Source organism: Rutilus rutilus (assembly GCF_951802725.1).
Source record: "Rutilus rutilus genome assembly, chromosome: 19".
Taxonomy (NCBI): Eukaryota; Metazoa; Chordata; class Actinopteri; order Cypriniformes; family Leuciscidae; genus Rutilus; species Rutilus rutilus.
The window spans coordinates 4,594,184-4,609,096 of record NC_140232.1 but is presented as its reverse complement, the minus strand read 5'-3'; the positions used below and the strand labels follow the sequence as shown (position 1 = coordinate 4,609,096).

The 14,913-nt window shown below is 39.8% G+C and overlaps 1 protein-coding gene across 1 annotated transcript; it reads right to left on the bottom strand.

Moving 5' to 3' along the window:
* Nucleotides 1-910: 910 nt before the first annotated feature.
* LOC311278686 (gamma-glutamyl hydrolase) lies at nucleotides 911-4,974 on the bottom strand. Its single transcript, XM_084389695.1, has 9 exons — nucleotides 4,762-4,974; nucleotides 4,532-4,646; nucleotides 3,634-3,684; nucleotides 3,212-3,296; nucleotides 2,882-3,020; nucleotides 1,679-1,785; nucleotides 1,502-1,595; nucleotides 1,287-1,424; nucleotides 911-1,164 (listed from the first exon to the last, which is right to left on the bottom strand). Exons 1-9 carry the CDS (start codon nucleotides 4,877-4,879, stop codon nucleotides 1,046-1,048), a joined length of 966 nt encoding a protein of 321 aa, XP_084245821.1. The 5' UTR covers nucleotides 4,880-4,974; the 3' UTR covers nucleotides 911-1,045.
* Between the last annotated feature and the right edge of the window lie 9,939 nt (nucleotides 4,975-14,913).

Sequence of the window (14,913 nt, the reverse complement as noted above, 5' to 3'; positions counted from 1 at the left end):
TAATTTCTTAGCATGCATGAATAACACATTTAATAATCACGACTAATCGCATCTAACATAAAAGTTTGTATTTATATAATATGTGTATGTGCATGTCTGTGTGTGTGTATATATATATATATATATATATATATATATATAATCCAGTTTAAATAATGTACTACAGTGTATTTATCATTATTGTAAAATAAATTCTTTAGGTTATTTTTGTAAAACAACACAAGAAAAAAAGATGTAATAGTGTATAAACAATAGGTATAAACATGCCATGTGAGACCATACTGCCCTCTTCTGGCACACAAAGCATGACGTGCCTTTCATTAACCATTTCCGTCTAATCCGATTCTTTATGATCATCTCTTGCCATATGTCAGAAACTGTCCATGAATTTTCTTGGCGGTGATTTTTCCGGGGTTGGTCACCAGGTCTTTCCCCAACCCTACTATTCATGGCGTGGGACTCACACACACACACGTGCGCATTCACACCTACAGACACTTTAGCGTCTCCAATTCCCCGATTGGCTACTGCATGTTTTTGGAGAAAACTGTTTGTGGGGAAAATTGGAGCACCCGGAGTCACAGGGAGAACATGCAAACTCAAACTCGAGAGACCTCAATGCCTAGTTGATGTTTTGTCATGTGCAATTTTGGTCGCACTTCATTTTACAGTGCATGTTCTTACAGTGTACTTACCTTAGAAAGTACTGGGTTATATAAGGTAACTACATTGGTTAAGGTTAGGTTCAGGGTTAGTACCTAGTTATTACCCAGTTATTGCAATCACTATAATAAGTACAGTACATGTACATTGGGAACAGGACTGTAAAATAATTATTTGGTTTAAAAATCTGCATATTTAATAACATTTATTAAAGGAATGAACTATGTAAGCATAAATCACAAAATAATTCAAGAAAACATTTCATTTGTCTCTCTGTTAAAAACATTATATCTTTAAATATGAGGTCTGTGATTATTACAGTACATTTGTCAATCTGAAGTGTCTAGAGAGGGGTTTTCTTTCTCAGCACCGTCCAGTGTTATCAGAAGAAATAAATCTGTTCATAAGCAGAGATGTTTGCCACATGAACAGGGTTGTAGTTGTATATGAGCGCGCTGCTCTCTTCCGCTGCTTCACTGAAGTGGTGTGTGCTTCTCCTTCCTGAAAACACACAGATGCATTTGTTCATTTAGCACTGCATCTGTTCATCCAAATGTATACAAACCAGGGACATCACAAACAAACAAGTAAACAAGTGAACAAGTGAGAGAGACTGTAATTACCCTCATTAACAAAGAATTCCGCCAGTAAGGATGAGATGCGCACAGCATTGCTGGAATGAGGAAAGTTGTAACGCGGGTCCCACTGAAAGCGGTTCACCTCTGGGTGCCACTGAACCCCATAGAAAGGGTAATTCCTGCCTGCAGACACATATCATTCATCCACACTGTGTATGGCTGCTTGTTTGTAATGTAAAAAATATGTTGTTGTTTTTTACCTTCCATTGTGGAAACAAACTCAAGGCCGTTTTCTGCTATGTTTGTGGACAGCACTGAAAAGAAGCCTTTCAGTTTCTCATTACCCATGAATGCCTGAGAAAGAGGAAGAGCTCATTGCTCGCTGTTTGTTATTTAGATTAGAATGAACATATATGGTGTGTTTATAAAGCATGTACCTCTGTAGTCACTCCGTAGTGGTGGAAGTTTGCAGTGAGTGGTTCCTCAGACAACGCTTTACGGAGGTCAGGAGGAACGCTAGCAAACATACGACTGGATGGAGCCTCTGTTAGTGGATATACAAGCACAGCTGTATTTTTTAAATTTTTTACCTAATTACATTTAATGATATATATACTAGTCATATATATATATATATATATATATATATATATATATATATATATATATATATATACATACACTGAACAAAATTATGAACGCAACACTTTTGTTTTTGCCCCCATTTTTTATGAGCTGAACTCAAAGATCTAAGACTTTTCCTATGTACACAAAAGGCCTATCTCTCTCAAATATTGTTCACAAATCTGTCTAAATCTGTGTTAGTGAGCACTTCTCCTTCGCCGAGATAATCCATCCACCTCACAGGTATGGCATATCAAGATGCTGATTAGACAGCATGATTATTGCACAGGTGTGCCTTAGGCTGGCCACAATAAAAGACCACTCTAAAATGTGCAGTTTTACAGTATTGAAAGAAAAAAATAAGGTTGTTGATTGTGGCCTGTGGAATGTTGGTCCACTCCTCTTCAATGGCTGTGCGAAGTTGCTGGATATTGGCAGGACCTGGAACACGCTGTCATATACGCCGATCCAGAGCATCCCAAACAAAAGTGTTGCGTTTATAATTTTGTTCAGTGTATATATATATATATATATATATATATATATATATATATATATCCCAGTCAGCAACAAAGTGTTGGCCCAGATCCGGCCCTCATCTGGTACACATGGAAGCCACACGTACCAAATGTGGGCCGGATCTGGGCCGACACTATGTTGCTGACTGGGATTTATATATAGTATATTGTATGTCTATGTATATATATATATGTGTGTGTGTGTGTGTACACATATATTTACAAACTTTATGTTAGATGCGATTAATCGATTTAATATATAGCTGTAAGCTTAAATGTATATTTTAATAAAAATTCTTAAATATATACATGCATACAGTATGAGTGTATTTAGATAAACAAAATAGTTGTACACAGTACACACATATATATGATGTAAACACAAACTTTTATTTTGGATGCGATTAATCGTGATTAATCATTGCCCAGCACTACTTTATTGTTATAGTTATCGTCCATGGTGAGAATGGGCCTTAAGACTATATACAGTATGAGTACCTGAGCTGAAGTTGAGTGGATAAGTGACATTCTCGGCTGTCGTCTTACTCAACAGGTTTTCTCCGGACACCAGCACAGTGAGCAGCTGAAATCCCAGGCATGTTCCCCAGATGGGAAAGTACTCGCCCTCATCATGTGCCTGAGAACAGCACACAACATTTTTAAAAAACTATCAGTGGTAACCTGTTCATTTCCTTCATTTTAGTTCATAAGATGATGAAAACTACTGAAATAAAGACAGTGGCATTTTATTAACAACTAATAGTTCAAGAGACACGAGGAGCATCTCACATTCACTTACAAACATGACTTTTACTGTAATTCACTGACCTTAAGGGCCAGTCTGAAGTAAATCCCAGCAGTTTGAGCAAACTCAGATGTCTCCAGGTTCACGGAGCCTCCAATGAGAAGAAGACTGATTGGCAGACAGATATGTTATGCAAGTTATGCTTTTGTATTTGCTTTTGTTTACTTCCTGTAAGCTACTGTAAGAATACTGTATTTAGGGCATAAATGTAGCTCTGCGCAGATAAACATTCAGAACTAATTATAAACCTGTAGAATTGATGAAATCTAGGTTACTTCAATCATGTATTCAGTGCTGTGATACATCCTTTTCTGTATGTCTCTAATGGCCTAAATCTTGAGAATGTAACTAATCATGTATGAATGAATACATCAGGAAACGTCATCATAACAATAAGGATCTCATTATTTTGAGTTTAGTTTGAGAATAGTGTTGGAGAACATACCCATTTATTGACTTGAAGATTTTTTCATGTTCTGCAAAACTCTGGTTTAGCCTGTAACATAAAATGTAAAATTTATTAGTATGATTGCTTAAATAACATGTTTTGGACACTGATTTGCTGATTTCATTTCATTAAATTCAATAATGTGGGATTTTAATGTACAGTTTTCATTATGGCTGAAATGGTTAATAATCAGTCACGCCGTTTTGTGAATTCATATATGGTGTATTATTTCCTGACTAAATAATTAACATATATGTCATGGGAACCCTTGTGAAAAAGAGATGTGCTTAATTGTATTGAATGTACACTTGTACTGTAATTCTCTAAAGTATATATATTTGTTTAAAACTGTAACCGCACATAATATTATATTACTAAAATAAAAGGCCACTTTCAACTTTAAAAAAAGCTGTACCTATTTTAGATCATTATGTTTTAATAATCTTTTGTCGTGCTTCAAAGAAGTACACTTATTTTGATGTGTTCACTAGCATACTAGGCCTACTTGATTATTAATTATAAACAACAGTGTGTTATTTAATATTACATTTATAGCAATGGTACATTCAGCAGTATAGCCTACCACCATTTCACCATATTTCAAAAACAAAAGATTTATGAAATGATATATGAAGACGTACTTAAAATAACTACATAAATAGGTCGAAAAGGCACTCTTAAGTTCAAATAATTGCTTTTTATAGTTCAACTATAAAACAAGCCTATTCAATTGCAAATGAAATGCAATTAAGTGCTCAGAAACATTACATTCAGTTCGCATAGACTATTATTTTATTATTTCCCTAAAAACTCTGCTGTAATAAACGGAATTCGAATCAATGAATCTCTTTTTGACATGAATCGAATCAATGCTAACAAACTGAAGTAGACTTACCTAACTGGCACAACTCTAGCTCCCCCGGATTCGATGTACTTCACATATGATGAAGGGATGTAAGTCTTTCCAAATTTTTTCATAGCCTCACTGTCAACCTCTTGCGTCAGAATCCCTACAGACGAAGTTTAAATATGATTTTAGATTGTTAGCAAAACGAGAAATGAAGCTGATGCCATTAAATCACAGGTTGACATATAGGCCTAGTACTATGAAGACAGGAGTTTTACCGATGATCGGTGTGTTGTTCTCAGGCTCGTTCCTCTGCAGGTGTTTTACCGGAGACGCGCTACACAACACGAGAACACACACACACACGCACACACACACGAGCGCGCTGAAGCCCATTCTCACTCACTCGGACCTGAAGCCAGATGTGCTCGTTCAGTCGCATAATCTGTTTCATAAACTTAAGTGTGCAAACTGAAAGTTAGAGGGAAGTCATGAGATGGGCGGGGTTTGTACTTTTTGGAGGAAGGAAAACAAATAAATGTTTACACCAGTATACCGCTAACACACAAGTTTGTTTGGGAAAACACTGTGGGCGCGAGTTCGAGAAATAGGCTACATCAGCCGCATTCTCCACACACAGAACAGAAGTTCCTGAAAGTTTTAGGAACTTGTATTTTCCTAAACGTTCACACAGCAAGTGTTTATCACGAGCTGTAATCAACAGTGACATCAGCAATCTTTAGTTTTATAAGTAGGCTATCCTGTGGATTGAGTGAACGGGTGCTGGATTGCACTAGACGACGTTGTAATGTTTTCCTTCTGCACAACGCTGAACTTTACGCAAACCAACTTGTCATTGCCATCTACACAATAACTTAGAGGGAAGAATGTACCAGTTCATCCACAAAACCTAATAACCTACAATGCATATTTAAAGTCAACACGAAATGAAAATGGACCCTTTTTGATTTATTTTACACCATTTGTCCATGTTATTCAAAAACAAGAAAAAGAAGGTGTAGTCTTCCTTGCATAATGTCAGCCAAACATTTATTCAAGTAGCCTATAGGCTATGTAATGATGGAGTTGCAATTTCCCAGCCAACATTGATATGGGTTATATCTAGGCAGCATGGGTTCCTTGTGGGCATGGGCTGAACATGGGCAATTGATGTGGGTCCCATTTCACAATGTGGATCACATATAGGTATGCCCATGTTGGATGATAATATGGGACCTTCGGACCTATGTGGGCAAAATAATTTCATTCTTAAAATACATAATTTATATATTTATACATTTAAACTTTTGAAATAATAACATTTGGTTGATAGTCACGTTTATATACAAATAACAAATAATATCATAGATAGGATCTGATCAGTATAACAACTTTTTAAATAAAAATGCATTATTTTCTATTGTGACTTTTCGTTTTGTTTGAATTATCATTATTACAACGTTCACCTGCCTATGAATTTATCAAACATGTATTTCATTTCCAATTTGCAAAGCTGGGAATGACAGAAATGTCAGAAATTAAGTGGGTCCCATATGGGACCTACGGGTTCAACATGACCTAGTCACTGACTGACGACACATTACGCTTGACAAAGTAGTCCTGCTTCGAATGTTTTTAATTACGATCACTATATCATACGTCATATAATATTTGCCGAAAATAATCGGAAATTTTAAATACAACTATAAAGATTTTAAATATTCAAACTACAAGAATTTCGCAATTCGCAAGGATAGCCTACAGTTTCTTTCAAACGTAGAGCGGTGGCCCATAATCGTTTTTGGATATTTTTTAAACATGTCTGTATTGTGTTTTTAACCATAGGGAACTTTGTTTTGTTAACTGAAATGACCTTTAAACAAATTTAGCCGTTAAGTTGTCTTTTTTTTTTTTTTTTTTTGTAGGTGTGTAACAGTAAATTAGGCCTAACGTTATTATGTTTGTGGGGCTTAAAATTGAGGTAATTTCTGTTGACAGTAAGGTGTCCTTTTGTTTTTGCATGTCATTAATCAAGTCACATTCCCATTTTTATAGATTTTATGCTTTAATGATGCTTTTTGTGGCTGTATAGCCGCATTTTTTCACCTGAGGTAAAGTTAACGTAAAACTTTACACAGCAGCCGATGATAACACCAATTTATAATAACAACTTTGAATGGCATAATTAGATTTTCCAAAATGAGTTTTATAACTAATCACACTTCATGTTGCGGTTAGCAATGGCCAATCAGAGATGTTTATGATTAACGTTAGCCTACTCACCACTGATGAGTCACGTTTTTTCTCTCAAGTGTACGCACCATAGACTGTGTAAGGTATGCACGTTCTGCTCTCTTGTAAATGATCTCATCATAGTCCAAAAATTATACAAGAGATTCCTTTCAGTGTAGACAGATCCAGTGATCAGAGATTGGAATATCTCTCAGTCTGCTTTGTCAGAATTACTTCAGATACTTATAGTGGAAGGTCTTAATTTACCTAAAGATCCAAGAACACTTATGTCTACTTCAAAAGACTGTGAAGTCAAAAAAATGGGAAGTGGGAGTTATTATCATTTTGGCCTTTGTAACGCAATATGTGCAGAGCTGACCAATGCACAAGATGAACTCACAGACACATTAATTCTCAGGCTAAATGTTGATGGAATACCGCTTTTCAGAAGCTCCAATGCACAGTTGTGGCCCATACTTGTTAAAATTAAGGAGCTACCTGGATCAAACGTGTTTATGATAAGTCTCTATGCTGGCCCATCTAAACCTCCATCAGTTCATGAGTTCATGAAAGATGTTGTTGAGGAATTTTAAAAAACTCACAAAGGAAGGCTTGTACTTCAATGAGAAACATTACTGTGTTCCCCTGCCTGATGCATTTATATGTGATGCTCCAGCAAGAGTTTTTCTTAAATGTATAATAGGTCACTCAGGTTACAGCTGTTGTAAACGTTGTGTGCAGTCTGGTGTTTATTTAAATGGAAAAATAGTGCACCCAGACATGGAAGCAGCCCTCAGAACAGATGCCCAGTTTGATGAAATGATAGATGAGGAACACCATCGTGATGTATCACCTATTCGGGAGTTGGGAGTGGGATTAGTTACATCTTTTGTTCTTGATTATATGCATTTAGTGTGCTTAGGAATTGTCTGTAAACTTGTTTCACTGTGGGTCAAGGGACACTTGACATGTAGAATTTCATCAAGTGTTCTTTCAGTTGTATCTGAAAACCTGCAATTACTTAGGCAAAATTTGCCTAGGAATTTCTCAAGAAAGCCACGGTCACTGTACGAATATAGCCAGTGGACGGCTACAGAATTTAGGCAGTTTTTGTTATACACGGGCCCTGTTGTGTTGTTTAATACATTTCCTAAACGTTTATACACCCACCTAAAGGATTATAGGAACACCATACTAATACTGTGTTTGACCCCCTTTCGCCTTCAGAACTGCCTTAATTCTACGTGGCACTGATTCAACAAGGTGCTGAAAGCATTCTTTAGAAATGTTGGCCCATATTGATAGGATAGCATCTTGCAGTTGATGGAGATTTGTGGGATGCACATTCAGGGCACGAAGCTCCCGTTCCACCACATCCCAAAGATGCTCTATTGGGTTGAGATCTGGTGACTGTGGGGGCCATTTTAGTACAGTGAACTCATTGTCATGTTCAAGAAACCAATTTGAAATGATTCGAGCTTTGTGACATGGTGCATTATTCTGCTGGAAGTAGCCATCAGAGGATGGGTACATGGTGGTCATAAAGGGATGGACATGGTCAGAAACAATGCTCAGGTAGGCCGTGGCATTTAAACGATGCCCAATTGGCACTAAGGGGCCTAAAGTGTGCCAAGAAAACATCCCCCACACCATTACACCACCACCACCAGCCTGCACAGTGGTAACAAGGCATGATGGATCCATGTTCTCATTCTGTTTACGCCAAATTCTGACTCTACCATCTGAATGTCTCAACAGAAATCGAGACTCATCAGACCAGGCAACATTTTTCCAGTGCGCACGAGAAACTATTGCATGCTCACGTGAAACGTTTCTCATGAGCACAAGAAAGGCTAAACATTTTAGAAACCACTGTAAATTGTGGTTTTAAACTACTCTTTATTGTCAGAACTTACTAAACAACAAATAAAAAACTTGCTACAAGCTGTAATAAAACCTTTATGAAAATGTAATTACAGAATTATTCAAAACATCGACATACCTTCTGTTTACTTATATTTATTTTGTGCTAACTAAGAGTTGGGAGAAAGTACCTTACATGTTTGTGCTGGTAAATATATGACAATTTAGATTTTTTTACTGAAATGTACCTTTAATGTCAACTGCGTAAGGTTTAAGAACCCAATCGTACAGATTTTTCTGATTCAAATATCTTTTTAGGCCAAATAGAAAGTTTTTTTCTGACACAAGTGAAGAATCAGACACTGTTAGTGAGGACGAACTCAACAACATTACCACCCAGAGCGTCGTCACCAACAGACCTGACAGCCAGAGATTCACTGTTACAGGACCATCAAACACCGGACCAGCCGCACAGAGATTCCCTCCTACAGGACCATCAAACAGTGGACCAGCCGCACAGAGATTCCCTCCTACAGGACCATCAAACACCGGACCAGCCGCTCAGAGATTCCCTCCTACAGGACCATCAAACACCGGACCAGCCGCACAGAGATTCCCTCCTACAGGACCATCAAACACCGGACCAGCCGCACAGAGATTCCCTCCTACAGGGCCATCAAACACCGGACCAGCCGCTCAGAGATTCCCTCCTACAGGACCATCAAACACCGGACCAGCCGCACAGAGATTCCCTCCTACAGGACCATCAAACACCGGACCAGCCGCTCAGAGATTCCCTCCTACAGGACCATCAAACACCGGACCAGCCGCACAGAGATTCCCTCCTACAGGACCATCAAACACCGGACCAGCCGCACAGAGATTCCCTCCTACAGGACCATCAAACACCGGACCAGCCGCACAGAGATTCCCTCCTACAGGACCATCAAACACCGGACCAGCCGCACAGAGATTCCCTCCTACAGGACCATCAAACACCGGACTAGCCGCACAGAGATTCCCTCCTACAGGACCATCAAACACCGGACCAGCCGCACAGAGATTCCTTCCTACAGGACCATCAAACACCGGACTAGCCGCACAGAGATTCCCTCCTACAGGACCATCAAACACTGGACCAGCCGCTCAGAGATTCCCTCCTACAGGACCATCAAACACTGGACTAGCCGCACAGAGATTCCCTCCTACAGGACCATCAAACACCGGACTAGCCGCACAGAGATTCCCTCCTACAGGACCATCAAACACCGGACCAGCCGCACAGAGATTCCTTCCTACAGGACCATCAAACACCGGACTAGCCGCACAGAGATTCCCTCCTACAGGACCATCAAACACTGGACCAGCCGCTCAGAGATTCCCTCCTACAGGACCATCAAACACCGGACCAGCCGCACAGAGATTCCCTCCTACAGGACCATCAAACACTGGACCAGCCGCTCAGAGATTCCCTCCTACAGGACCATCAAACACTGGACCAGCCGCACAGAGATTACCTCCTACAGGACCATCAAACACTGGACCAGCCGCACAGAGATTCCCTCCTACAGGACCATCAAACACCGGACCAGCCGCACAGAGATTCCCTCCTACAGGACCATCAAACACCGGACCAGCCGCTCAGAGATTCCCTCCTACAGGACCATCAAACACCGGACCAGCCGCTCAGAGATTCCCTCCTACAGGACCATCAAACACCGGACCAGCCGCTCAGAGATTCCCTCCTACAGGACCATCAAACACCGGACCAGCCGCACAGAGAATCCCTCCTACAGGACCATCAAACACTGGACCAGCCGCACAGAGATTCCCTCCTACAGGACCATCAAACACCGGACCAGCCGCTCAGAGATTCCCTCCTACAGGACCATCAAACACCGGACCAGCCGCACAGAGATTTCCTCCTACAGGACCATCAAACACCGGACCAGCCGCACAGAGATTCCCTCCTACAGGACCATCAAACACCGGACCAGCCGCACAGAGATTCCCTCCTACAGGACCATCAAACACCGGACCAGCCGCACAGAGATTTCCTCCTACAGGACCATCAAACACCGGACCAGCCGCACAGAGATTCCCTCCTACAGGACCATCAAACACCGGACCAGCCGCACAGAGATTCCCTCCTACAGGACCATCAAACACCGGACCAGCCGCACAGAGATTCCCTCCTACAGGACCATCAAACACCGGACCAGCCGCTCAGAGATTCCCTCCTACAGGACCATCAAACACCGGACCAGCCGCACAGAGATTCCCTCCTACAGGACCATCAAACACCGGACCAGCCGCACAGAGATTCCCTCCTACAGGACCATCAAACACCGGACCAGCCGCACAGAGATTCCCTCCTACAGGACCATCAAACACCGGACCAGCCGCACAGAGATTCCCTCCTACAGGTGGGTTTTGTGCTAATATTGTCAAATACACACATGGTTTATATAAACAGTCAGTTATGTCTAAAGTGAAAATAAACAGTTGAGAGAAAATCAGATTTGTATCTGTATATTACATGCACACATGAGTCTTAAAGTGACAGACAGCACACGCTGGTTTCTGTCTTTTGCTGAACACAAAAGAAGATATTTTTAAAGAATGTGGTTATCCAAACAGTTGCTGGTACTCACTGACTTCCAAAGTATTTTATTTCCTACTACTGAAGTAAAAGGGGACCCGCAACTATTTGGTTACCCACATTCTTCAAAATAACTTTCATGATCAACAGAAAAAATAACATTCAGGTTTAAAACAACTTGAGGATGAGAAAATAATTACAGAATTTCCATTTTTTCATTATCTTTTATACAGTAGCTTTAAGAAACCATGTATAATTTATACAGTGAAGTCTACATGGTGAATGCTACTGTTAAATATTATACTACGGTAGCTAAAAAAATAAAAGCACTATTTATATACTTTAAATTTATCTTTGTCCACTTTGGCCTAAATGTCTAATTGTTTTTTCTTTTATATTTTGTTACATTGTAAGGCTATGGTTTTAACATAGTGAAATTAGTTTGGCTGTGCTGCTCAGTCACTTGCAAAACAGTAAAACCAACATGAAAAAGAATTGATAAAATCGTGAATCATGATATTCCTGAACAAAATCGTGATATGATATTTTTGCCATATCGCCCACCCCTAGCTACAGGACCAGCCAACACCGGACCTGCCGCACAGGGATTCACTGCTGAAGGACCTGTCGGTCAGAGAATCGCCACCACCGATTATGCTATGTTCGTCAAGCTTTTAACCCTCCTGGAGGAAGTGAAAGAGACTCAGCGAGTGCATAGCAACATGTTGAATGCTTTGCTTAAGCAGCACAACCATGAGTCATTGCCCAATGTTCCTGAAGAAGCTGTCTTCCCTCTAACAACAACAGAAGAAGTGGAAGCTATGAATGAAAAGTTGCTTGACCCAAGATTCATGTCTAGTGTTTTAGGTTCATGTTGCTTGTTGGTTTTTATTTTGATCATTCTGAAGCTGACTTAACGCATATCATCTACAAATCATTCTGTCTGTTTGTACTTAGGTTGCAGTGGTTGCAGATGTTGGTGGTTCTTCACTGGATGATGCCACAAGAAGGATGATGAGATTCCTAATTTCAAATGAAGTGGCAATCCAGTACAGTCTGTTTGGTCGTCATGGCAAGAAGAGATTTAGAGATCTGCGCCTTTTTGAGGTCATATATGGTAAGTGTTTTATTGTTGTACTCCTATGCATAAGTCAAGTGAATTTCATTTGTATAATACTTTTAACAATATGCACGCTAGTGCTGCATGATTAATCATATTTTAATCATGATCGTAATTTGGAATTAATATTAGGAATTTTGTGTGTAAACTTTTACTTTTATGCAGGTGGATTGAAGAAGAATTCATTGACCAAAGATGTCAACCAGAAACAGGCAGAAAAGGCCAAATGGTTCACTGGTGCTAGAGACAGGGGTGGAAACAGAGCCATTAGAGGACAACAGGAGAAAAGACCATGTCCAGTACAGTGAGATGTTTTTGTGCTGTTTTTAAGCCCAAGTATTTTAAAGGAACACGCCGACTTTTTGGGACTTTAGCTCCTTCACCGTATCCCCCAGAGTTAGATAAGTCCATACTAGGGCTGTCACAATGTTAGATTTTTCACACCACGGTTATTGTGGCCAAAAGATTTCACGATATCGATATATCGCGATATCTATATAGAATCTTTTATTTTTACTTTTGATTATAGTTTTTCTTTTTTACACAACAAACATAAGGATACTGATAAACACAAGGCACATGCATTACTTCTTGTATACTCAATCTATGGCAAATTTTTGTGAAGGAAGACAAGCATGGGAAGTTTATCTGGTTTCAAACTGAAGCGAAACACGGTCTGAATGTTTCCTGAAGAACTGAAAAGCTATTAAACCTGTTGCGCTGGCTCCAAGTCATGCATATAGCAGATTTGAACAAAAAAATCAAGTGCAAATACAAATGCAAAAATAAGATGAGTAAAGAAATGGGATATATGATCACAGAAACCCACTGTTAACAGGTTAATGTCACGTTTCCCATTCCATGACTAGTAAAACAATTGCAATTTACTCTGTAAAATGGCGTAATCCGCAGAGTGATGGACACGGAGATGGGTAAAAAGGTTGGTGGCTACACATTCTGCAGATTGAGTTTATGGGGATCGCACACGCGGCACACCGGATGAGAAGCGCCACGACGCGTCTAGGACAACTCGAGGTATCGCACACCGGACGCGCACTTTCTCAGTTTATGGCCAACAATATTGTTACGTTTAAGGACATTATGAAATGAAGATAATGTCTGTCTGTACTATGTTATGATTGTACTGTACAATTAAATACAATAGTTGCTGAGTCTGTGATCTGAACACTTTACTTCAGAGTATCTGAATGAATTGAGAATCTCACCTGAAAATGGTCGCGGCCGGATTTTGAGCCGTTGCTGGGCGCAGTTGCTGGGCGCCGCGGACAGATGCACACCGCCGGTGTGTGTACACTCATAGAGAATAATGCGTTCGAATTTTAAAGACGTGCGCTTCTCGTCCGGTGTGCGACCCCCTTCAAGGAGAAGTTTTCTTTAGGAGATGTTGTGAGCTTATTTTTTTTCGGGTGTGGACAGAGTGTTTCACTCTCTCGCTCAGACGACATTCTTCTCAGATTAGCTGCGCGGGCGCGCGCTGCGTCGTCTTCTTATTTGATAGGTGTCAGTGGGTGCAATACAGCCACCTGAGAGGTCAACCAGGTACTGGCGCTGGAGTATTTACGTGTCATGTTATCATAAGAGTCCTGTTCATTTTAAACATCGTGGTTATCGCCAATACCGGTATATTGTCACACTCTAAATTAACACAATGTCGATATTTCATGCTTTGAATATCACGATTATCGTCAACACCGGTATATTGCGTCACCCCTAGTCCATACATACCCCTCATCTCCGTGCGTGCCGTAACTCTGTCTGACGCACCCACGGCTAGCCTAGCTTAGCACAAAGACTGGAGGTAAACGGCTCCAGCTAGCATACTGCTCCCAATAAGTGACAAAATAACGCCAACATTTTCCTATTTACATGTTGTGATTTGTATAGTCACACAACATGTAATGTAGTACATTTAAAATTTTAAATTAGTACATTTTAAATTGATCAACTTTTAAATTTTAAAAGTCATCAATAATTGTATCCCTTAAAACTCATCTTTGATCACCAAAATTACTTAGTTAAAAGTTTTTTCCTTGAAAAACAAATCCGTCATGCCTTAAAATATCTTGAATGTACCTCTACACCCATGCCTCATTTAGAATACGCGGTTCAATGAATATGCAAATGAGCCCCGCCTCCACTCACTCACAGCAGCTCAGAGATCCACTGGTTGACGATCACACGTTGACCTGATTGGTTACAAGGTAGTTTGTGACGTCAGAAACACCAGCGATTTCAAAGCGTGTTTTTGAGACTGTCTTTGGTTCACTGCAGTTTTAAGGAGAAATTACTCAGCAATGGTGTCGACTTATGAATTTACACATGCTTTGTCTTAAAGCATATTAAAAACACCACATAGCCTAATCATATAAACAGCATTAAAAGCTTGATTTTCACCACAAGGGGACTTTAATATTGAATAACACACTACTACAATTAAAATTATTATCAAGTAGCCTACATGTGCTTTAGCATGTTAGTCAAATCAAAATAATAAGCCTGCTTCTTTAAAACAAAATGTACTTTAATGTTAAACTTTTAATTTGACATTATTAGTCAGATTATATCTCTGAACGTAGCGTTTACCATAAAATC